This window comes from Pararge aegeria, chromosome 19 (genome assembly GCF_905163445.1).
Source record: "Pararge aegeria chromosome 19, ilParAegt1.1, whole genome shotgun sequence".
Lineage (NCBI taxonomy): Eukaryota > Metazoa > Arthropoda > Insecta > Lepidoptera > Nymphalidae > Pararge > Pararge aegeria.
The window spans coordinates 10,924,601-10,951,589 of NC_053198.1; the positions used below are offsets into that span (position 1 = coordinate 10,924,601).

A 26,989-nucleotide genomic window follows, 5' to 3' on the forward strand; every position below is an offset into this window, starting at 1 on the left:
ACTAAGCATACGTAATCCATGGGTAGTTCTACTTACTATCTTACCGATTATTGAAACAGAAGATTACTTTTGTATTTTTATTGAAATGTTTCATTAAAATTATGTTTAGATTCCATGATGCAATGATTTGGCGCTATTTAAAATGACCTAAACCAAATAATTATTATTATGACTTATGTTTATTGTATATATCCTTCTTTGTCACTTAATCAAGTATAGCAGAAAAAGGATACAAATAGTAGTCAAGTTTATTTAAAAAAAATATTAAATTAAAATTAAAAAATATATTAATCATTATTTAATGACAGAAGGTGAACGTACTACTATCTTTTAATAAATACAAGGCTAAAAATCTTCCTTCCAAGCTAGCAGACCCTAAGATGTTAATATTTATTACAAGTGATTCAAGTTATTCTTATTAGTCTATGATTTTACATAATTTAGATCTTGAGTCAGATCTTACTATAAGCGATGGTAGCGGGCTAATCTCTTAGGGGTATGACAGTTATAATAAACCCATCCCAACCTTAATCAGTTTTTAGGCGGCATCATACTGGAACGGGTGGGTGGTAACTTGCCACGGCCGAAGCCTCCCACCAGACCGAATACAGAAATTAAAAAAATCCAAAATGACTTTCCCTTCGGTTTTATGACCATAACGCACGTCACCACTGCGCACACCATAACTTCCCATCTTAGTTTACAGACAACAAAATACAACTGTGTTTATGAACTTTAAAATATATTTAATATTAACACTGTAACACATACATATTGTTATTGTTTCTTTAACTCATAGTAATTAGTATATGGAGAAGAGAAATACTTTAAATTCAAAATTCAAAATTCATTTATTTCAAGTAGGCCTAATATAAGCACTTTTGAAACGTCAAGTCTGTCTGTTTGTAGTGATTCTACCACCGGTTCGGAAGGCAGATTCTACCGAGAAGAAGCCGGCAAGAAACTCAGCAGTTGCTCTTTTCCAACATCAACAATTTACATTTTGTATTTTAACATTCATTTTTCTATCTTGTGAGAGCTGAAAGCGGAGCCGGATGCTTCCAAGCAACCTTGTCATTAAAAAATTCATCAATTGTATAGTAACCTCGCTCTAATAAATGTGTTTTAACAAATTCTTTAAACTTGTGCATTGGCAGGTCCAAAATCACCTTAGGAATCATATTATAAAAGCGTATACTCAATCCCACAAATGATCCCTGTACCTTACGCAGACGATATGCAGATGACACTAATTTATGACCATTTCTTGTAAGTCGACTGTTTATGTCCACTTTTTGTGTATAAAGACTAATATGTTGTCTTACAAATACTATATTGTTATAAATATATTGTGAAGCTACAGTAAGTATGCCTATTTCTTTAAACTTCTCACGGAGGGATTCGCGTGATTTAAGTTTATATATTGACCGTACAGCTCTTTTCTGCAATATAAATATAGTTTCGATATCAGCTGCTTTACCCCATAACAAGATTCCATAGGACATAACACTATGAAAGTACGCAAAATAAACTAGCCTAGCTATTTCAACGTCAGTAATCTGTCTAATTTTTCTGACTGCGTAGGCAGCCGAGCTTAGTTTACCCGCTAGTGAATCTATATGGGCACCCCACTGTAGCTTATTATCCAAGGTCACGCCCAGAAAAACTGTGGAAGTCTCTATTTTTAGTGATTCACCATTTATCATTATATTTTTATCAATTTTCTTTACATTTGGTAAGATAAATTCGACACACTTTGTTTTTTTTGCATTTAAAAGTAAGTTGTTAACTGTAAACCAGTGCGACACATGCGACATAACACGGTTTACTTCGTCAGAGTTATCTTTACTCCTATCAGTCTTAAAAATTAGAGATGTATCATCTGCAAACAATACAATGTCGCATGTTCCACTGACATGGTACGGTAGATCATTTATATACACTAAAAATAGAAAAGGACCCAAAATCGAGCCTTGTGGGACACCCATTGAGGTATTTGAACCCTGAGACTTTGCATCATTTATGCAAACTCTTTGGGTTCTATTGCTGAGATAAGAGGCAACCAAATTTAGTGCAACGTTTTGGATACCATAGTGGCTTAGCTTAAGAAGCAAGGTTTTATGATCAACACAATCGAAAGCTTTAGATAGATCACAAAAAACAGCCATGGCGTTCTGTGAACATTCCCAGGCATCATAAACATGTTTTATAAGTTTAGCGCCTGCGTCCGTTGTGCTACGACCTTTAGTGAAGCCATACTGCTCAGGGTGTAGTAAGTTATTTACATTAAAATGATATAAGAGTTGATTTAATATAATTTTTTCAAATATCTTACTAAGAGCTGGTAAGATTGAGATAGGTCTGTAATTGTTTATATCATTTTTATTACCAGATTTAAATAGAGGAATGAGTTTACTATGTTTCATTAGGTTCGGGAAAGTACCTAAATCAACACATTCATTGAAAATTATGGCTAAAAGAGGAGCAATGACGTCAATAATTTGAGATATTACCTTTACCGACATTCCCCATATATCACCTGTTTTCTTTAATTTTAACAACTTGAAGTTTTTACTGATATCCGATGCATCTATATGTTTGAAATGAAATAAAACTTTGCACTCATTAATGTTGCCTCTTAATAAATTCTGAGCTGCAGTAGGTGAGGAATTTAGTGAATCTGTTAACAAAATAGGAACATTCTGAAAAAAGTTTTCAAAAGTACTAGCAACTTCTGTATCAGTAGTTACCATAATATTATTAATAATTAATTCAAAATTTCCGTCTCGAGATTTAGTTTTCCCAGATTCATTATTAACAATTTTCCAGGTTGTTTGTATTTTGTTTTCAGATTTTACTATCCGATCTTTAATGTATAGCGACTTAGCTTGTCTACAAACATTTTTAAATGTTTTGGAGTAACTTTTTACATATTCAAGGAAGGTTGGAGTCTGATTGTATTGTTTTTCATCATATAGCTCATACAACTTATCCCTGCTTTTGTAAATGCCTATTGTCGCCCAATCACTAAACCTCATTTTTTTATTAGAATCTATGTATTTAAAAGTAAATACTTTATTAAATGCACTTTCTATTTCATTGAAAAGCGTACGATAAAGATTGTCGGGATGACAGTTTTCAAAAAAGAGAGCAGGAATTTTGGCTGATATTTCACCTTCAAATCGCGTCAGTTTACTCTGAGTTATCGGCCTGTACTTAACAATATGTTTATTTCTATTTGTACCAACAACAGTAATTTGTTGGCCACAATGATCTGACCTTAAATTGTTTAATATCGATTTACCTAAGATATCACAGTTAAAAAAAATATTATCTAAACAAGTTGCTGTGATTCTAGTAGGTTCATCGAAAGCATTATTCAAATTAAAGCATTTAAATAAGTTTAACAACCTAGTCGTAGTAGTATTATGTAATAAGATATCAACATTGAAATCCCCGCATACTATTACATTTTTAGTAGACATACACAATCGCTTAAGGACATCTTCCATTACATCCTCGAATTGGTTGAAATCACCTGAGGGGGGATGGTACACACACACTATTATAAAACGCTCCAGCTCCACACAAGACAGTTCAATTATGCGCTCCACAGAAAGACTAACTATATCTTTTCGCTCCTTACATGTTATATTATTGCGTACAAAAATTAAGGATCCACCATGAATAGCAGTCTTTCTAAAGAACACACTTGACATTTTGAAGTTATTGATGTTAACTGCTATTTGTGCTCCAGTGAGCCAATGCTCAGTTATACACAATATGTGTATATTGAATTTTTCAACAAACAGTTCTATTTCTAATTCTTTGCCGGTGAAGCTCTGTATGTTTTGATGTACAATGTTCATATTACAGAGCTTCCCCGTTGTCTCACTGTCTAGTTTAAATAACTATTTGAATTAATTATAGTACTAGAACAAGTACTAGGGTCAATATTAGAAATATTGGTGGTACTTGAAGTACAATATGTAGAGGTGTCAATAGACTTAGTTACAATACTTGTAACAGTATCATTTAAGTTGTAAGCTAGTAAAGATGCCAAGTGATGCTTACTTTTCTTAGATAAAATTAAACTATCTCTAGACAATAGGGATGACATGGATTTATTGATGTCAAAATAAAAAACTGCGTCACTATGACGGCATGTCAGGTTATAAATTAATAAATTTAAATTATAAATATGTTCATTCTGCTTTGAACTAAATGTGCCACAGTAAGGAAAGGCACACATAACGAATTTACATTGAGTTTTACTATGTAAAGCTAGTAATTTATCAATGCATCTTATAATTTGATGCTTTTTGACATTCAAACTGTCTCCTATTAAGAGAACAACATTTTTATTTACATCTAAATAGTCACTATTCAAACTATTAATAAGATAATCGAAACTAGCCCCCGGTGAACATCTATTAGTCACTGAGTGATCAAGGTAATGGTTCATAATAGGTCCAAAACCTTTACCTAACATGTCGGAAAATATAATTGTCTGTTTTTCAGGCATACTTTTTAATAAAGGTGAAGGGTCTGGTATGACAGTTGAGCACTGCTCCAGGCATGTTTCTAATTGGTTGGAAGATACTGTATCACATAATTTTAGGTTAGTCATAGGTATCTCATGAGTACAGTTACATTTATTTGCTAAAGACTCAAAGCGAGCCATGTTGTAGGTACCTAGGGCTAACAACTCATCAGCTGCCAGAATTTGTTCATCAATCTGCCTTTTTACTTTAATTTTGATAACAGATCAGGTTGCAACCATGTCCGCTCTTGTAGTACTACCCTGTTTCTAGAGTTTCGCAAAAACTTTAAATGTTATAACACATTCTTACAACTTTTTCTTAGACCGGCGCGTTTGGAACTCTCGAAGCTTTAGATTTAAGTTTACGAATGTAAACGAAAGGAGAAGGTATTAAAGTTATAAATATATATATATTTTTTAACGAATATTTATTTTATCACACATATCATAACATCAACAATATTGCACCTCTATATATAATTATGAACAATGTTCAATCCAAAATAACACTTTTCCCAAATTAAGAGAAGTAAATTTTAAATCTATACCAGTATCAGGAATTAAAATTCTACAATAGTATTTTCCATACTGTGGAGGAAACGCCAAAGCAAAGTTTTTCTAATATTATTTACCTGTATACAATTGAATCAGATATAAAATGAGGTTAATTAGGTAATCATATCAAAAGACAATGCCCTTTAGTTACATTTGTTTAAATCTTAACAATTAAAAAAAGAAAATTAGGATATTTTGGTCATGTGATGCGGAATACCAAAAAGTATGAACTTCTTCGGCTTATCGTACAAGGTAAAGTGGCAGGCAGAAGAAGGTTACGACAATGGTTTGGAAAGAGCACCGAATCATTATTTAGAGCAGCGGTGTCCAAAGTAGAGATAGCCCTAATGATTGGTAACCTTCGTAAGGAGACGGCACCCTATGAAGAAGAAAGGTATAGTCCAGTCATATTAAGGGGTTTTACCTCGGAATTCGAATTCATTTGCGACATATAAACTGATAAGACTAAGAGGTTCGCGGCTTAAGATTACATTTGTGACTGAAGTGACTCGTAATACGCCAATTCTTCTTCGGTAACCGAAGGCCGGAACGCTTCAACTCCTTGCCATAGCTCTGATACACCTATTAATACTGAATCACTGCTAAGCTCGCTTTCTTTTATTTGACCTGCGAAATAAAAATTGAAAGTCATTACAAGCAATTTATTGGATTTCTAACCATTAAACTACTTAGAAAAGCCAATATTATTCTAAATCATTAATAATTATCCGTTTGCTGAGTTATGTTGCTCTTCCCGCGGTTGACGTACAAGGCGACTAAGGGAAAAAGAAGAAGATGAAAAAGTCTTTATTGCACATACAAATATAAAAACAGGTTAACAAAAAAAAAAACGATAATATACAAATGCACAAAGGCGGCCTTATCGCTTGAAGCGATCTCCAGACAACCTTTGGTTGAAGAAACATATTAGAGAAAACGGGATAGTGCAATACCTAAATTGTGCTAATTATAAACATTACATAAACAATACATACTAATACTACATATATATAGCAAAAGGTTAACGGGCAGCAGCGTTCTCTTTCATATTACTATCATTTAGTGCGATCACCGACCCGTCTTACTACTCTGTAGTCAGTATGAGCAAACCTCTCCGTTAGGAGAGGTCTGTAGTCCAACAGTGTGTCTGTAGTCTTCATTTTAAATCGTTAAAAATTTTGACCGTGCCTTGTATATACATACTAGAAACATGCAAATTTGTAAGGAAAGATCCCGAATTTATTAAAAAACTCCAAGACATGCCCCGGTCGGATACATTGCGGCGCATGCGCGAACACAACTTGGTCCTACCGCCATCTAAGTTAAAAATCCACAGCACCGGCCCAAACCTCATGCCCAAAAATTTACAAAAAAATACCGGAACATATAAAAGAAAAAGAAAGTATAAACTTATTTACAAAATCCTTAAAACATTACTTGCTGGAGAAAGCTTATTATAAAATTAACGACTTCCTAAATGAGAATATTTAACATTGACAATAATAAGTCCGCCTCTCAATCTGGTTACAGCGCCATCACAGGGTTCCATTTCAAATGTAAACATTAGATTGACATTCTTTTTTGAAAATATAATAATCATGTAATCTATATGACATTGTAATGGACTTGTAATTGAATTAATAAATAAATAAGTGGACCGTTAGAGGCTAATGATGGTTACAACAGTAGTTCGCCGTGTCGGCAACGAGCCACAAACCTAGAGGCGGTGACCTCGATTTACTGACGTCAATCACGTTTACCTCCGAGCTTAGAAATGCAGAGCAATCAATATTTGACCTAACACCGATCGATACACATTCAATTAGTTTAGTTTTATATTGTAATTTTTATTAGATAGTAAATTTGTTAAAAGTTTAAATTGTATTTCTTTGTCCCTGGTTGGACCCCACCGTAAGTCGTTTCGTATGAAGACATAAATAGTGAATTAGGCAATAGTAGCGCAAGCGCTCAGAATCGAGGAGTCATTTTCGAGTATGGAAACACTAGAATGAAATGGATTTTATTTGCATATTTTGCATTAATATTCTTTAGCTCAGGCTTTTGGCTTTGGATTACGGACTTTAAAACGAGTGACATTAGGTCCATTTTACTTTGACGATACAGAGTTTGATATGCGAAAACGACTCCTCGAGCAAGCGAATTTTGTTCTAAGGCTTCTTCTAGTGGTCAACCAGCTCCCATGATTTGCTTCGGTAAGCTCACCGCCGCGCCGGGTCCTTCAGCTTAGTTCTTTATAGTTACTACATACGTACCGGCGTGTAGCTTGTCGACTAGTCCGCGTACGGCGCCCGCACGTGCGACTGAAACCACTTGCAGTAGGTCAGCCCCCGTGCAACGCTCGGGTAAAGCCGCCGCCACATCTTCCAGTTCCACCTCGGGGCGGAGATTGTAACTGTTTTGTTTTACATTCAAAATTAATTCAGAGCCATTTTAATTTGAACTCGTGTACACCATAAACGCTAACTATCTTATAAGAAGGATCAGGGTCACTGAGCGGGCGAGGAAGAGAGCTATGCTGGGAGTATCTCATCATATCAACCCAATATCGACCCACTATAGGGCACGGATCTCCTCCCGCAATTTAGGTTTAGGCCGTAGTCCACCAGTGCACTTCACACGCATTTGAGAACATTATAGAGAGCTTTCAGGCTTGCATATTTCTCACGATGTTTCCTTCACCGTTGAAGCAAGTGTTATTTTAATAAATCCGTCGAGGAACCCAAGTTACCGGCACAGTTCAAAGAGTCGCGAAGATAAAGTGGCAGTGGGCGTGGCACATAGCTCGGAGAACCGATGCGTTGGGGAATGGCGACCTCGCACCGGTAAACGCAGCTTTTGTAAACAAAATTCAAAATTCATTTATTTCAAGTAGGCCTAATATAAGCACTTTTGAAACGTCAAGTCTGTCTGTGTGTAGTGACTCTACCACCGTTTCGGAAGGCAGATTCTACCGAGAAGAAGCCGGCAAAAAACTCAGCAGTTGCTCTTTTCCAATATCAAATATTCAAACATTATATTTTAAAATTCATTTTTCTATCTTGTGAGAAATGAAAGTGGAGCCGGATGCTTCCAAGCAACCTTGTCATTAAGAAATTCATCAATTACATAATAACCTCGCTGTAATATATGTATATGCAGATGACACTAATTTATGACCATTTCTTGTAAGTCCCCCGAGGCGGACGGATGACATTAAGCGAGTCCAGGGAACCACTGGACCCAAGTGACTTGTGACTATCTAGATGTCCAGCTGTAGACATCAATTTGGTTGACATGATGTAAAATGTAAGATGTAAATTATTGATATTGGAAGAGCAACTGCTGAGTTTCTTGCCGGCATCTTCTCGGTAGAATCTACCTTCCGAACCGGTGGTAGAGTCACTACACACAGACAGACTTGACGTTTCAAAAGTGCTTATTTTAGGCCTACTTGAAATAAATGAATTTTGAATTTTTTTTTGATGATGATGATAAACGTTATTCCAAGCATTACACTCTTCAGCGGACGCTAAGTGATTTTAAGCTTCCTTACCTTCTAGATAATGCTTTGAGAACAGATGTCTTCTCTCGTAGTCCAGTGTAGGGTCCGACGTAGATGAGTTTGTCGAGGCGCCCCGGCCGCAGCAGCGATTGCTCAAGCAAGTCCGGCCTATTGGTGGCGCCCATTATGAATACAAAGCTCGATGTATCCGCATCTAAATGACACATTGAATATATTTTATATTTTAGACAGCCGATTGGCGCAGTTTGCAGCAACCCTGCTTTCTGAGCCCAGGGCCGTGGGTTCGATTCCCACAACTGGAAAATGTTTGTGTGATGAGCATGAATGTTTGCCAGTGTCCTACCTGGGAAAGCAAATTTCATTTAGCCAAGAAAATAACGAACAAGAAGTAGAGAGAAGAGTCAACATCACATGGAAAAAGTTCCGGAGCTTCAAAGAAACAAAAGCTACTCAAAAGTAAAATGACCATACGAATGAAAACGAGAGTCATGAACACCTGCCTACTGCCCTCATTAACATACGCCTGCCAAACTTGGAAATTTACCAGAAAAGTAAAAAACAAAATTATATCTTTAATATAATTATATAAGGAGTATGGAGAGGAGCATTATGAAAATAAGGAAAATCCAAAACATCCGCCACACTCATATAAGACAGAAAACTCAAGCCATTGACGCTCTCAATTACTCACAAAAGCTCAAATGGCGATGGGCTGGTCAAGTAGCGAGGCTAAGCGATAATAGATGGACAAGAAAGACAACACAATGGACAGGCCCACTAGGACAGAGAAAGAGAGGAAGACCAAATGCACGCTGGGTAGACGATATCATAAAAGTAGCAGGTCCTCATTGGTTACGAGCGGCAGTACTGGTCTTCTCTGGAGGAGGCCTTTACCTTTCATGGAGAGGGTTCTTGCTAAAAAACATTAAATTAATTACTGTAAAGATGTTATGCAAATTATAACACTAACTTAAATCAACAACTAATGAATTTACTTATACATTTTTAAATGAAACTACAAAAATAAAATGGATTTGAGTATATTATTATTACATTCTAATTATTTGCTAATCATAATCACATTAATTTTAATTTATTTATTTCTAATCTATTCTATATGCACACTGTAAATGAAGTTGTACTATGGAATGCGAGAAATAAAAGGCTTTTTATTTTTATTTTATTTTTTATTTATTTATATATAATTACTCGTACTCGGCCGAATAAATCTGTTTAAATTAGCAGTTATTCGGCGAAGCGTAAGTCAGATAGAATGGTACTGAATATTATATAGAGTTACCAGTTTCCCTATTTTTTTTTATTCTACCGCAAGTTAGCCCTTGACTGCAATCTCACCTGGTGTGATGCCCTCTAAGATGGTAGCGAGCTAACCCCTAATCGCTTTCCATACGACATCGCACCGGAACCATGAACACGTCACTGTTGAAGCACCTCTACGGGACGTACTGAACTTGCATAAAATACCCTTGCTCCCTATATACGGGACTTACTAAACTTGCATAAAAGACCTTGCGACCTGTATATGAGAAGTACTAAACTTTCATAAACGACACTTGCGACCTGTACACGAGATGAATTAAACTTACATAAAGAATATTTGTGACCTATATATGAGACGTACTAAACTTGCATAAAAGACTTTGCGACCTGTACATACTAGACGTACTAAACTAGAGAAAAGGATACTCGCGACCTGCATACGAGGCGTAATAAACTTGCATAAACGACACTTCCAATTTGCATCGAAGTCGTACTAAACTTGCGTAAACGACACTTGCTTCCTGAATACGAGACATAGTAAACTTGCATAAAAGACCTTGCGCTCTGTCTATACTAGACGTAGATAGATAGATAAATTATTTATTGCACACAATTAAGGTATAAAGATAATACATATTGAAAACAGAAATACAAGAAAAATAAAAATGCGCAAAGGCGGTCTTATCGCTTCTAGCGATCTCCTCCAGGCAACCCTTAATGAAAGAAAAATTATTATGGGAAAGGGAAAGTGCAATTTTTTTAAAATGTGTCATAACATAAACTACATCAACTATATATAACAATAATACATAAATAGACGTACTAAGCTTGCATAAAGAACACGCGACATGTATCCGAGACGTACTAAACTTGCATAAAAGACTTTGCGCTCTGTATATACTAGACGTACTAAACCTGCATAAATACCTTGCGACCTGTATACACTAGACGCACTAAACTTGCACAAAAGACACTTGCAATTTATTTGCAAATTGGTGTACCCCAGGGATCTATATTAGGACCCTTCCTATTCCTCATTTACATGAATGACCTTCCTTACCTAGCTGAGGACAATCACGGGATAGTATTGTTTGCTGATGATACATCATTGATGTTTAAAATTAAACGTCGTGAAAAAAATCTTGACGATGTAAACATATGTCTCGCTAAAGTAGTACAATGGTTTGAGGCTAATAACTTAGCTCTTAACGGAAAAAAAACGAAGAGTATTAAATTCACACTACCGAATGTTAAACAAGTAAAAACCATTGTACAACTTAATAATGAGGAGTTGGATTTGGTGGATACGACAATCTTTTTAGGAATAACTTTAGATGCTAAGCTTCAATGGGGCCCACATATAAATAATTTAGCGAACAGACTTAGTTCTGCAGCATACGCGGTAAAAAAGATTCGTCATATGACAAACATAGAAACTGCTAGGCTTGTTTATTTTAGTTATTTTCACAGCATTATGTCCTATGGCATTTTATTATGGGGTAATGCTGCTGATATAGATTCTATTTTCGTCCTGCAGAAAAGGGCTGTTCGTGCGATATATAAAATGGGCCCAAGAGAGTCATTAAGGGATAAATTTAAAGAAGTTAAAATAATGACGGTGCATAGTCAGTACATATATGAAAATTTAATTTATGTCCATAAAAATATATCAAAATTTAAAAAGAAAATGCACTGTAACAATATAAATATTAGAAGCAAAAATAAACTCGTTGTGCAGTTTACTAGGCTACACAAAATTGCAAATTCATTCAAGGGCAATTGTATATTATTTTATAACAAATTACCAATTGAAATCTTTGAGTTGTCTCTCAATAAGTTCAAAGTTTATATAAAACGTAAGCTTACAGAAAAATCCTATTATAACATTAAGGATTATTTAAACGACAAAAAAGCTTGGGTGTGAATTGCTCTAGCTTCATAGCTTAATTTAAATTTACTGGAAGATGGTGATAACAAAAAAATAAATTTACCCGGCTAAGTTTGTTGTGGGCTCTTCTTAGACCAGGGCGCGTTTGGAACCCTCGTAGCTTTAGATTTAAGTTGGCGAACGAAGTTATCACCATCCCGTTACAATTATGTAAACAATTATGTATGAACGCTTCATAAGTGCCTGTGATAGGCCTACATGAATAAAGAAATTTTGAATTTGAATTTGAATTTATAGATGTCGTACAAACTTGCATAAACGACACTCGGTTCCTGAATACGAGACGTAGTAAACTTGCATAAAAGACCTTGCGCTCTTTATATACTAGACGTACTAAACTTGCATAAAAGAAACTTGCTTCCTGTGCACGAGAGGTATTAAACTTGCATAAAGAACACTTGCGACCTGTATAAGAGACGTACTAAGCCTGCATAAAAAACACTTGCGACCTGTATACGAGATGTACTAAAAATGCATAAACGAAATTTGTTTCCTTCTCTGTTATTCAATGTTTTGGTTATTTGTAATTATCGTATTCGTTTTTTGGTCTACACTTAAGGACACTTTCTTACTTTCTACATGTTTAAGGTGATATAAATGTTTTTTTTTAATAAATACCTTATCCACTGGCAACACCATCCTCGGCAAGAAGTTGGCTGAAAACCCTATCGTGATGTTTTTTCTTTAATTCAATGTGTTGGTTATATATTGTGTGTGTATATGTTTTACATTCCAATTAATTTGTGTACATTAAAGTACACTTTCTTTACGTGGCTGAGGTCAAAGAATTGATTCTTTTATAAAAATACCTTCGCCACTGGCAACACCATCCACCTCAGCCAGCAGTTGGCTGACAACTCTGTCGCTGGCCCCTCCGGAATCCCCCGCGGCGCCCCTACGGGGGGCCAAAGCGTCTAGCTCGTCCAAGAACACTATGCACGGTGACGACGCTCGGGCTGCTTCGAATACTGAAATGATTCTTTACGTTTATAATTATTCATTTAACCGTTTTAATAGTGAAACCATTTCTATTTCGATTATTTCAACTAACCGGTTAACTGATAAAATAATTACCGCCAAGTCTTACGTTTCTATTACAGGACAGTCCTCTGAAAAGAGAAGAGTATTCATGGATGCAGAGAAAACACTGCTTTATATAATGCATTGTTGCAACGGAGTATCCGACCGAAGAAGAAATAAATTTAAAGATTTTAAAATAATGACAATGTACAGTCAGTACATATTTGAAAATTTTATGTATGTTCATAAAAACATTTTTAAATTTTAAGAACATATGTGACTGCAATAATTTAAACATAAGAAGTAAGAATAAACTTACAGTGCAATGTTGCTCTTCTAATAATTTTAAATGACAATGTGAGATGGTGATAACAAAAAAAACACCTGGCTAAGTTTGGGCTTCTTCTTAGACCAGGACGCGTTTACCCTTGTCACCTTAGTTTTAAATTCAAAAAATTATAAATTCAAAATTCATTTATTTCAAGTAGGCCTAATATAAGCACTTTTGAAACGTCAAGTCTGTCTGTGTGTAGTGACTCTACACACAGACAGACTTGACGAAACTCAGCAGTTTAAGTTTACGAATACGGTTATCGCCATCATCTCACTACCATGTAATTCTCATTTACGCATCAAAAATGCCACCTATGGGCCTATTTGCATAAAGATATTTTTGACTTTGACTTTTGAAGAAAACCCATCTTTTGCATTGTTTTAGCCCCGTAATATTTGGTCTATATCCGTCAGAATACAAACACCGCTCCGTGCTAGTGTAGATTACCTTTGCTGACATTTTTCTCAGACTATCCAATGGACATATTAAGCAGCTCAGAGCACTCATAAAACTGCGGAGAAAACGCCATTACACGTAATGACGGTGCATAAGATATATCGAAGTATATGATAAACGCGAGACACACTCCTAAGACAGAGTAAAAAGTAAGAGTTTTGAGTGAAATGGACTGTCCCGGTCAACCAAGTACGGAAACATTCAAAGCCTTCACCTTACTTCACTTTGGTCTTACCTGTCAGTATACGCAAGTCTCGAATTGACAGTGTAAGTTTAACGTTAGAAATTACCTTTCCTGACATTTTCCTCAGACTGTCCAATATACATGTTGAGTAGTTCAGGACCCTTGACGCTCATGAAACTGACGTTAAGCTCTGTGCTGACTGCCTTCGCTACCAATGTTTTGCCGCAACCGGGCGGGCCGTATAGTAATATACCTGGCGAGATTAAGCTAAATTTAGTATTCACTCGCTGGTCCAGTCTTAATCGATCCATTAACGGCCTATTCGAATTGGGCTAGCATGCATGCCACGAAGGGGCGTGTACAGGATTTTTGACCACGGTCAATACCACGCCATCTTCCTTCTATATATGCATATATAGAAGGAAGATGGCGTGATATGGAAAAATGTTCCCCTTTACGAGACATACAAACATTTTAGGGTAGGCAGTGCTTTTATGCTTGTATAAGGTGCACGCCACTGGTGCCACGAGATAATTATCTCTCCCCTTCACTCGTATTTTTTCTACAGATGATAGACGAGATAAGGAGTAGACATAATTTTCTCGTGACGCGCACTGTAGCCTTACAGGGCACAAGTCTCCTCTTAGAATGAGAAGGGTTTGAAGGGAATTGTAGGCCGTAGTCCACCGCATGTGCGAAGTACAGCTTCTTACCCCTTTCAGATTTCCTCTTGACGTTTTCCTTCACCATTATAGCTTTATATCAAAGAGAATATATATATTATGTTTATTCTCTTTCATTCTCTTTGATATTGTGTGTAAGCAAATGTATTAAAAAAGGTTACAACAATAGTAATATACAACTAATTTACTACTACGACAATACAAACATCGCTATCTAGCCCCAAAGTAAGCGTAGCTTGTGTTATGGGTACTAAGATGACAAAAGAATATTTTAATGAATAATATACATAAATACTTATAATATACATATATACACCCAAACACTGAAAAACATTCATGTTCTTCACACAAATATTCTCCAGTTGTGGGAATCGAACCCACGGCCTTGGACTCGGTAAGCAGACAAATATTGTTATATACCTACCTGATCTTTTCAGTGAAGACATTTTAAATAGATGCGGGAATTTAATTGGAAATTCTATCGTTTTCAATAGTTCTTTTTTCAATTTTTCCAATCCTCCGATATCTTCCCAGTAAACTTTCGGGATTTTCGGCGCATCCAGATGTTGACTTTGAAGGTTTCTTATCGATTCTAAAATTAAAATTAGATATTATTACTTTTTCAATCTACTAATAACGCTGATTAATAAAGATAGTACTCCATTTTTTTTTATTTGTATTAATTGACGCACCAAGCCTAGCCAGGACATCTGCCCACCATCAGAAGTGGAAACCATCAATTATAAACAGAGAAAATCTTTGCTGGGTACGCAAGGAATACATCCTACATAATTCCACCCCGTGTCCATTACACATGTGCCTTGTAATTACACCGGTAACGACGCCCTTCAAGCCAGAACACAGGAAAGCTGCTTGGCGACAGAAATAAGCATCGGCCATTTTTATATAGTACTTCTTCAATAAACTCTAACAAAAAAGGTCTAATACTGACCTAAAGCATTGCTAAAATCTTCTTCTTTAACGAGACATAGATTGGGATCACTGGATATCAGGGACCTTCCTTTACTCTGTTTCAAATAGGACTCCCTCATGGCAAAGTGCATAAGTGTATCCAAATCACCGTACACAAAAGTTTCTGTCTTTGATGCCACTCTGTATAAAACATCTTTTATATAATTGCTTAAATACAAGTTCTCTTCACTATCGATATATATATTCTTTTGGTTTGAGTTCTTATTATCTAATCTATTGTCATTTATATTTATGCCCATGACCGACGCATACCACATTAACAGTTTATATCTTTGCTCGACATTTGGTGTAGGTATGTGAAATTTTTCCAAAAATATTCGCATCATATTCGGTTTCAAATCCACTTTTGTAGTAACTGCTATGAATATAATTGGATGCTTTGTGTAGTTTTCATACAAATCTGTGATAGCTGTCACGAAGTATTCCATAACTCTATAATCTTCATTGTTCTCTGCGTCTACAGCTAAAACCTAATGTGAACAAATAAATGTTATAGTGTATAACGAGAATTGTAAAACAACATAAATACTGTGCAGGTTTGGACTGCTTGGATTAAAAAAATTGCTGTGGTAAATAACTTGTTACACGCAGTAAATAAGACGTTTGTGTTCCTTGCTAGGATGTGAAGGAAGAAAGGACAAGAACGTAGATACGATCTGTGGAAATACGACCTTCCTGTAAATTTATTTATTTTTACACTATATTTGTACAGCAGAAGAAAAAAAAACAAGAAACTCAAAAAGAAGTGTACAAAAGGCGGCCTTATTGGTTAGTAGCAATCTTTTCCAAGCGAACTTAGTATTAGAAAAGCGTAGAGAAACCGAACGGTGGTGGTACAAATAATAACAAACTAATACTTCAGATTCCACACAAAGAATAATATAATAAATAAACTTCGACAATACACACATCGCCATTCAGCCTAAAGTCAGCGTAGCTTGTGTTATGGGTAGCGCGCAGCGTAGCTTAGATGACTGATGAATATATCTATGAATAATATACATAAATAATTATAGTATACAGACAAATACCAGGAAACTGAAAAAAATGCATGTTCATCACACACACATCTTACAGTTGTGAGAATCGAACCCACAGATTCGGACTCAGGAAGTACTCGCTGTCTGCACCAATCGGACGTAAATAATAATATTCATAATAAAGATAAAAAATAATTAAGTACCTAACTAAATATATATTATAACATAATATATATATGTTTGTGGACTATGAAAGAGCCTTTGATTCGGTGGAAACTTAGGCTTTATACGGAGATTTTCGCCGTAGGCCTGAAGGATTCCACTCCGCTAGAGGAAACGGAGGAGTTATGTGGGACTTGTACAGTGTACCCACTAAAAGCTCTGTGTGTTCCTCAACAGACCTATAAGTGAGAGTAATGTTTCTCTAGGACAAAAGTATTATTATCGTCTTCCTTAGTTGAAAGGATTAACTAAATCTATGCCAAAAATTAAGTCGATTGGTTGCTTAGTTGGCCCTAAAGGAAGAAAGGGCAAACAAATAACACACACTCTCGCATTTTTAGTATTATAATACATGCGAAATTGTGCATCTAAGCGACCAATTAACTTGATTTTTGGCATAGATTTAGTTGAATGGAAGGAGAGTAGCATAGGCTACTTTTATCTCAGGACAATAAACGCAGACTTAGAACTTGTTCAATCGCTAGTTTTTAATAAGCTATTTCACAGTTGTTCTAACTTATCTTATGCGGGTAGTCTAGTACTGATAAAAAAATATATATGAGAATGGCGGTTTTTCTTTCTTTCAAACAACTGTGGCTGAGTTTGGGTTATTTTCAATTTGACATGGCTTATGAAATGGTTTGGAATGCTGCTAGCTTTATATTCACGCTTAAAAATGTTATCTTTACCACCTTACAATAATGGCGAAAAATATATAGGCCTTACATTTTTAGTGGACCTTTATTAATGTTTTAGCAAGATTATGCAGGCATTACATGTAATTCATAATACATTATGACATATTATACCAGTTTAACAATTACAATCTTACTTACTTCAAAATTATCTAACAACACAATGGCGGGTGCAGCTGCTTTAGCTTTCTGTATCGTTAAACTGATTTTACTTTCTGTTTGCTTTGCGGTTGAGTTTTGTATGCTGTTGCAGTCAATATTTAAAGAGTTGAGACCTGAAAAATAATATTTATTTTAAAAAATTTAGGGGTGAAATAAAGAAAATTCTTTCACAAAAGTTATCTTATTACTATCAGTCAGTGCAAAACACTCTGCCCCCTTAAAGTGGCATGTTATTTTGACATACTAAAGACTGATATTAAAATAAAATTAAATTTTGCTCTTACTAAAATAGAACTTGTTGACATTATGTAAGCCAAGATTCAAGCTTAATTATTCAAATTCATAATGTAATATTAACAACAGGAGTATTGCAGTATATAATAGCTCAGTATTACATACCATTGCATTTTGCCAATGTTTTCACCAACAAATGTCTTCCAGAGCCAATAGAACCTGTTAGAAGCAGCATTGGGATTATGGGACTTGCCAGTGATGCAGACAATTCATCTGAAATAGTTTAAAGTGTAGGAGACTGTCTTTTATTATTGTTAATATAAAGTGGCACATTGTATAGCAACAGGAAACTGAGGAACATTTCATAATGGGTAATGCATTGGTTAGTTAATTGTTATTCATTGCAGTTTCTTTTTCTTCTTAAAGTGCCATCTTCATTCGAAGGCAAATTAAAGCAATTAAAACTTTTATCCTTGAGAAGATCTTTAAGTAACTTTTTGAATATAGAACAAGTGCTTTTTCCAAACCATCGGTGAAGGTTCTTCAGCCAATATGATTAATGCTCAAATTTAACATGTACAATATATCAGTCGCATATTCCATTCCAGCAAATTTTTAGAACATTGATTTATGAAAGTATATTTGCTTTGCTTGAATAGACAATAGTTACAATTTCAGTCGATATACTAATAAACCTTGTTTTGAAACAATTACACATATTTTTCTATGGCTGTCTGATATTTTTTTTCTTTCTCATTTCTTTTATTGCTGTAACTTGGCAATCTGTCTTGAGACAGATGGGCTGTTTGTTTGTGGGTTATGTTAATTTTTTTTCTATTAAATCCAATGTCATGAGAACTTAGAGATAAATGTATCTTAAAACATTCTAAGCATTAGTTGATGATATGATGACAATATTGCAATTGTAAACTAATAGTTTGAAGCCAATCAACTCACTTAAAATTTTTTGTGGACCTAAATACAAGCTGAATATATAAATAGAATATAATATGCATATTACCAATTTCTCCACTCAAAAAGGGATTGATAGCCTCTTGAATTTGGTTAAATTTGTCTCTCAACCCATCTGGACATAAATGTAATTTATAAAGATTTCCTACTGAATTTTGTATTTCCAAATATCTAATTTTTGGTTTTGTTGTGTGGGCATTCTCTGCTAGAGTTAACTGAGTTACACCTTTAACAATATAATATGTTTTTACAATTTTATTTTTTACTTTTGATACAGTTTCATCACCTTGCAGTTTTCTACAAATGAAGTAGAGTTTTTTAGTAGATTCTATCATATCTAAATACTTGTAACTATATTTTGACATTATTGAAGGAGTAAGTTCTATCCCGATAACATCATTTATGCTCACAATTTTAGGGATTTCAAAGTGGTTACTCAGCACTTCTTTAAGAAAATCATTTTCCAGATCGTATTCATTTACTATTAAACTCACTTCAGCTACTGCAGCAATTTTTGGTGAATATTCAAAGGAGGTAATTGGATGAAATGATACTTCTATATCTGTATTATAATCAAGACCAAATGATGTTGCTATACTTAAAAATTCATCTTCATTAGCGTAAACTGTATCTTCATGTACAAGTTTTGAACCTATGAGAGGTACTATTCTTTCATTTTCCATGGCTTGAGGGTCCGAGTTTGTCCATAGTTTCTTGTGTATTTCAGACGTGAGAAAGTCAAGATTGTATTTCAAACTATTGTCTTTTTCGATTTTGTTTTTATCTTTGCATTTCCTTTTCATATCTGGCGCTAATTTCATAATCACCCATAATACTCCATTGTCTTTGTAAAAGAAATTCTCAACACTTAATTGTATGAACTGGTCTATTGGAATTAAGATACATTTGTGTGAGAGAACAAACATATTTTCCTCTTCAACATAATCCTTTACTATGGACGTTATAATGTTTTTCGGAAGACATTTAATTTTATAAACATGCATTTTTTGCTGCGTTAGAATTCCTCTATGGTAGTAATATCTGTACTTAATAGCTAGGAAAACGATAAAAGTGTAAACATTGAACTTTGGGTATAAGACTTTCAAACAGAACTTGAGAATCCATATCTGCATCAAACTATTCTCTTCCTTCATATTATTCCAGCGGGTACGGCTGTCACTATTTCAATTATTATGTTTAATATTATTATTGCAACCTGGGGTTTTATAGGGCACCTACGAATTAAGTTAGGTATTTAATTAAAACTTTTATCAATGCTATCATGTTGTAGATTTTAATTCTTTTTTGTCAATGTTTATCAATTTTTATTTTCCGTCGTTTGTCAATGTCCAGGGAACTGCCACTTTGACACTATTCATAGTTTTTTTTTGTCCCCTTAAGATAGGCACAGATTTATAATCATACAGCCTATTCAGTTGAATAATCTAGTTTAAAAAAAATTACACGGTACCATTTTAAAACCTTAGATTGGACCCACATTACACCTCAAAAGCGCGTTTATCTTTTACTTTAGACTAATTATAGTTCATCCGCTCTAATTTATGGCACGCCATATCAGCTACTTCAGACTCAGCACGTTATTTTTAATTAATGTATAATAGAGGTCAGTGCTCCGTCATTAGGTAGGTTTTAGACATGCAAAGAGGATCCTAAACACGTAGTGTTTATATCCATCCAGCTTTGTCCTCTTTGGATCTTAACTGTATGCAAAAAAAGTAAACAACTCATGGTATGAAACAAAGAGTTAGAGCAAAGAAAGCGAAATTGAGATATTTGTTGTTAAAAAGTAGATTTATGATATTCGATATGTTTCTAACTTGGTCTTCCTTTAACAACATTAGAATGCTCTTAATGGCTTGCATGCCAGTAGTCATATTTTATTTAATATGGTTAGTTAATACTTCAGAAGAAATTCGGAGCGAAGAAGGAACTCTGTTGGATCTAGTCTGCTGGCCTGACGGAAATGCAATTCCAGTTATAATAGCATGTGGATCCATCGTGGCGGTTGTTATTGAGGTTGCGTGGCTTACTCCTTAACGTTCGACGCTTGTTATCTCGTTGTACCTGCCGACAACGTTGGGTCAGCATATGATGGCTTTGTAGGTCCCATCCGACTTAGGCCAGTAAGGGCCCCCTCCGCCCTGTACGTACCGCGCGATGATTTAATATGTTGGCTTTGTCATTTGTCGTGGTTGTTATGACTATCCCTTTCTGTGTGCCTATAGGAACTAGCACCGTGCCTAGCCAAATACCTATGTATGTTTATGTATTGAAATGATGATGCTTTAAATCAGTAACCTGAAATCGAAATCAGGAGTTTCAGGACCTTGTCCTCGCTTTTTGCTACGCTCACAATCCGTGCTGATTTATTGCAAGTTGCATCTAATTTTAGGCTTTAACTAAGGCTAAACTCTGGAACACACATACTTAATATATAAATACATATTAGCTTTCGGCATTAGAGGATTGAGTTGGTTACAATTGGCTAAATTACAAGGCCGATTTTCATAAGGTTTGATTTTTAGTTGTACGGGTTGTACCAACTTTTTAAAGCTGGATTACCAAAAAGAGAGTATAATGTAACAAATGGACTGTATTACTACGTGTGGGCGCTTATTATTATCATAATAATATTTCTTGCGATCATGTTTTATTCTGGCCTTCAATCAACTATCATTAGAGGTTTGTGAATTGATGTGTACTAATCTATATATATAAAAGAAAGTTGTGTTAGTTACACCATTTCTAACTCAAGAACGGCTGGACCAATTTGAATGATAAGTATTAAAATAAAACATTCATCAAAAAAAAAATAACCCGCGGTACGAATTTCGCCGGGACAGCTAGTAACCTTATATAACTAACTAATAGCAGCGTTAGGTAGATGTTTAAGGACATAACTATTTATCATCAGCATCGTTACATGAAGAACTAGGGCTAAGACATACAAATAAGGTCTAATGCGGTTTTTGACGATTATTATAAAATGTTAGTTTTACTAGATTTTCTTATAGTAATAATTGATGGACCAAGCCAATGGCCCACTTGATGAAATGTGGAAAACCATCGCCTATAAACAGAGCAATTTACACCGCTCTTAGACCGGACCACTGCAGTACAACCATGCTGCTTAGCAGCAGAAATAAGCATGGTTTCCTCAAAATCTACGTCTTAGAAAAAAAAATCCATCTCTTCTTCGTCGGTTACTTCATTACTGGAGGTCGTGTCCGGATTCAAGTTCCTTCTTAGCGTTTTTTCCTTAAAGTAGGGACAACAAAAGCCGTAACAACTTTTTGCTCCATTTTTCCAATATAGTTCCCATCCCCCTTATTGTTTTAAGCAAAAATCAAAGGCGGTATCACGAAAGCGATGCTCCGGTACTCCACACATTTGCCGTCCAAGGTGGCGGTAGACCGTCTGCAGTCTCGCTTCCACTGCTGCGGGCGAGTGAACTACCAGGAATGGTTCTTCATACCATGGTACACCGCTGGACAGAGCACTGATGTTTCCTCACTGTTAGTAGTACTAAAGTAATGGGCAATTCATATAATTTCAGTACCATCTTTCTTATGAAATTCTGTCTTGTTACTGGAATGATGTGGAATACCATCGTAATATTTACCTACACGATTTGTTAAATGAATGTGTCTGTACAATATTTAAGTCCAGGTATACCTATATATATTTTATTTATCTTTTATTAAAGTGTTTTTCTAGCTAGACTGCAAATAGTTTATAGAACCGTCGTTCTTGAAGAGGTAAAGGTGTAATTTGTAAAGCACTCAAGGCACGATTGCCGGAGATGCAGGATCCTCATTTCGGTTCTAATATTTTGATTTCGCACTTTTATAATACCAATCTGCCTATAGCATTTAACTAGAAGAAGAAGAAACACTTTATTGCACGTATAACATACAGGAAAAGAAATAGTAAGGAGTATACAGTACGCAATGTAGACATGCAAAGGCGGCCTTATTGCTGCAAGCAATCTCTTACAGGCAACCTTTGTAGATAGGACTTACAGCAAGAGAACGGGATAGTGCCAAGAGTGTTGATAGATATACATAAATACCAAAATATAAAGATACAAATACATATATAATTTTTAAAAAAATTACGTAATATATAAATAGAAAATATACATAATATATATAAATATATAACAAACATAATGTATATAAGTAGATTTTAACACACAGTTTAAAAGAAAAAAAAGAATATAAAGAATCTACTAAGAATATAACTAGATACCTATTCAAAATGAATCACCAAAAGTAAGTAACGAAAATAGTCTTCCGATAGGTATCTAAGTAAGTACATAAAAGCAACATGTTATCAGATTGTCATTGTTCGGTAGATCTGTTCGGAAGTTCGTGGCTGATAACGTGCCGTACAGCTGCTGCTCCATGAATGTGATGTGGCCTTGCATACACCACGGGGTCATGCAGATCGGAACTATTTACAAGTATGATCCTCTAGTAAGTACTTTAAAAGAAAGACCATTTTGCCAGTCACCAAAACACAAATAATAGTTGTGCACAAAGCTGCCAAACTGAAGTGGGATTGGGTGGACCATTTTTGCGCATGCATGATTAATGGGTCCCCCAAAATAGAAAGAACGCCGAAGCCGACCAAGGCTTCTTTTGCGTCGAACTCGACGTACATTAAAAATGCATGGCCAAAAATAGCAACAGTAGGTATATGTGATAAGTGGTTAAAGGGAAGTCTTTGCCCAACCATCACTAGGACACATCAAGCTGCAAATAAAAAATAAAATAACTTTACCATCGTATGTCAGCGTTCTATTTTTTTATGACATGCAACTATATATAGTACCGTTATTGAACATTCGTAGCCTATTAATGCTGCCCCAGTACCCGATAGGTATATCCGCTGACAATGGTTTAAATTTACTTGTCCACCTGCTAAAGCACGGTAACAGGGAAGTCAAGTTTACCCCAATTTCATATTACATTCATATTATTTGGATTATCAATACGTAAAGCAAAAACTTTCTACTTCCTTTTATGAAAATTGCGCGGACGTAGAAGTATGAAATATCCCACACTAATAGTTTCTATAGAGAAGAAGTGCAGAGCGATAACCATAATTATCTTCATCACTTTAACCGAATGAAGTCCACTCCTGGACATAGGTCATTTGTAGGGAGCCAAGAACCGGTTATTTTGGAACTTGGCTCCCACTGTCCACCTCCTTGGTGACAAACCAACGCTGGGTTTACCTGTACGGGGTCGCCATTTCAGCACCTTGGAACCCCAACATTCTTCGGGTCTCCGAGCTATGTGCTCCGCCCATTTGGACTTCAGATCGCAAATCTGAACTATACTAGCTGTGCTTTGTCTGTAACTCTGGTTCTTCAACGAATCTCCTCATTTCTGATTTGATCACCTAGAAATACTTCCAACATTGCTTTCTCCATCGCCCGCTGAGTGACTCTGAGTCTTCTTATTCTAATATATAAATATATTTTATTAATAATGCAAACAAAATACATTAAATCAATAAAACAAAAACATTATAATTTGTTTGAAAGAAATCGGGAAATTCGGGAAAATGTAGCCTTGGCGAAATCTGTGATTAAAGAAATCTTTGACGATAGAACCTTAATAATGTTCAAGCTTATAATTCAAATTAATAATGGTTGAATTTCGACCAGTGGGCGACCACAAGTTTGAACGCGCTCATGTTCGGAGAGTGGATATAACTGTGGTAGAAGAAAAATATTTTGTCCTTTCCCCGTGGAGAAATTGAAAAATAGCCGTTCAGAACTGATGAGAGGATTTAGAGCTTAGTGTTCGAAAATCAGGACTGAATCACAACTTTTTGTCACAGGGGTGCATAACAATTGGTTAATTTCTGGCCCGTACTGAGAAATTCTTTAAGTATTGAGTTATATATAGCAATATTCGTGAGCTCGTAACCGTGAAAACTATGCTTTTAGTAGTAGCAGGTACAATTTTTTTTTTTACTACAATATAGATACACGTCGCCATCTAGCCCCAAAGTTAGCTTTATTAACTTACGAAGCTTATGTAATGGGTAACAAGATGACTGACGACTAATATACAAACACCCAGACACTGAAAAACTTTAATGTTCATTAGACTAACATTTTTCTGTTTTGTCGGACCCACAACTGGTAAGACGGGTCGCTGCCCACTGCGCCATGCGGCCGTGGATTTTGTGACAGAGCTCGTTCGTGGAAGTACGTACTATGACCAAGGCAGCATTTCTGTCTGAAGAGCTTGGTTGTCAGTGTAATTACACACACATGACGCTGAACTCCGACGTTTCAGGTTGATGAATATATCTAGAGTGGCACTTAGGTGTTCCTTGCAAACTGTTAATCGCGTTTGGGGGCGATGTTTTTTCACTTAACATCAGATGGCCTGTTTGCTTGGCCCGACAAATTATTTCTATAAAAAAAAAAAAACTTTTGACTTTCACGCCACGCGTATGTTTTGGATTTTTTTTATACTGTTCCTGTACCATACCATGTACTTATTACAGCAACATCTAACAATTTGGGAAGATGGCTGTGAAGAAAAGTTAATAGGCGAAATGATGTCGGTATCCTGGCGTTTCAATTCAGTAATGTCTCTCATAATAATAGCGATGGTAAGTCTTCCAACGTGTTTTCCGGTTGCACGTGACGCAACCGGAAGCTCCTCGATTCTTTGTTATAAATAAGTACCTACTTGTTATCTACCGACATGCTAAGTCTATCAAGAATCTCAGCCTATACCTACTTAGGAGGTCGAAATCTAAAATATATTATGTAAAATTGTTATCGTGCCTACGTACGATAAACAGGACAGATATCAGAAATATTTTTTTATACCCGAACAAAACCAATTTTTTTTTTTATAAAACTTAGTACAAGTAGTGCCATTGACATTTCACTAAAGTCCTAACCACTGGGCGATCTTCGCTTTATAATAAGCATTAAATAAGTCAAATTTTCGTATAAACGTTTAGGTTTACTTGATGGATCTCAACCTACAAATCTCCTTTAGTAAGTCGCGCCTAACCCTCATCTTATCCCACGTAATGTGAATACTGAAGACGGCATAAAATGTCTTCTTCAAACATTGGATAGAAGCAGGCGTTACTTTGCGGAAATCCACTGCAGTTTTTAACCATTATTCATTGTAAAGTCAACATCTCCTGAGGATGCTCCGGTTTTGAAGCGAAACGTACATTGCCGAGGATCTGTTTGGTGTGCAGTATACGGATTGAAGAAATTATAAATTGCACCATATGGATTCTCCTGCTGTTCGCGGAGTATAGCAAATTAAGCTTAATTTTCATAATTTCCTTCAAACTTAAAATCAATACTTCTAGTCTTAGTTTTAGAATTATTTTGTTGGCGAGCCGCTTAACCTTTACAATAGACTAATTTTAGGTTCACTTTCCCACGATAAACACTTTTTTATTTTTAGATTTTACAAATAATAGCAGTGCGTTATCTTCATACGGCATACAAAAATGGTCTCCACGTCGGAAATCAAATCACCTGCGAAGCGTACTTGCTTCGATCCAACACTGATACAAAAGTGGTGGCAGGTACTAAGAAGAAAGTGTACAAGAGGAGGAGATTCCGTCAAGCTCGCACTCTACAGTGGGTGACTGCGACGTACCGACCCAAAAGATGTACGACGTCATCGGAATCTGATTTTAATAGCTCTGATGAATTATTGAAACCAATTTATGAATAACAATTAAAATGTAATGATTTCATAACCTAGGATTATTATAGTAAGATACTGTATTTTGTTCACGCGTTATCAGGATCGAAATTTAACAGCTCTGTTAAATTAGTTACACAAAGGTTTATAGGTTAATAAACAAACAGGCCCTTGTTTTTAGCCTCTTCTGCACGGCTAGCGCCAGGAGAAATTTATTTCCCCGGGGAAAGGATAAAAAATTATCTTCTCCCACAGATTTATCAATTCTCAGAGCACTGGCGCACAGGTGGAAATAATATCCAAATAATAATATATGTAATAACAAACGGGGGCAAGCTCCTATTCCACGTTCCCATGATTTCGCAGGTGGAAACCTAAATTATAACCCTTGTCAGGGAATATAATCTGGGGATATAATTTTTATCTTCTGTGCTAGCCCTTTTGGCATATTAAATACAAAATCTAACCATACAT

General features: G+C 35.5%; 2 protein-coding genes across 2 annotated transcripts; one reads left to right on the forward strand and one right to left on the reverse strand.

Moving 5' to 3' along the window:
* Window positions 1-4,952: 4,952 nt before the first annotated feature.
* LOC120632226 (peroxisome assembly factor 2) lies at window positions 4,953-20,090 on the reverse strand. The gene is made up of 10 exons (XM_039902030.1): window positions 18,835-20,090; window positions 17,979-18,086; window positions 17,559-17,692; window positions 15,480-15,990; window positions 14,952-15,119; window positions 13,951-14,097; window positions 12,660-12,818; window positions 8,652-8,814; window positions 7,372-7,511; window positions 4,953-5,725 (listed from the first exon to the last, which is right to left on the reverse strand). Exons 1-10 carry the CDS (start codon window positions 19,937-19,939, stop codon window positions 5,586-5,588), a joined length of 2,775 nt encoding a protein of 924 aa, XP_039757964.1. The 5' UTR covers window positions 19,940-20,090; the 3' UTR covers window positions 4,953-5,585.
* A 522-nt stretch (window positions 20,091-20,612) lies between these two features.
* LOC120632374 (photoreceptor outer segment membrane glycoprotein 2-like) lies at window positions 20,613-26,545 on the forward strand. Its single transcript, XM_039902232.1, has 6 exons — window positions 20,613-20,822; window positions 21,332-21,488; window positions 22,147-22,321; window positions 23,164-23,284; window positions 25,338-25,445; window positions 26,270-26,545. The coding sequence occupies exons 1-6, from the start codon at window positions 20,613-20,615 to the stop codon at window positions 26,543-26,545; spliced, it is 1,047 nt and encodes a 348-aa protein (XP_039758166.1).
* The last annotated feature ends 444 nt before the right edge of the window (window positions 26,546-26,989 follow it).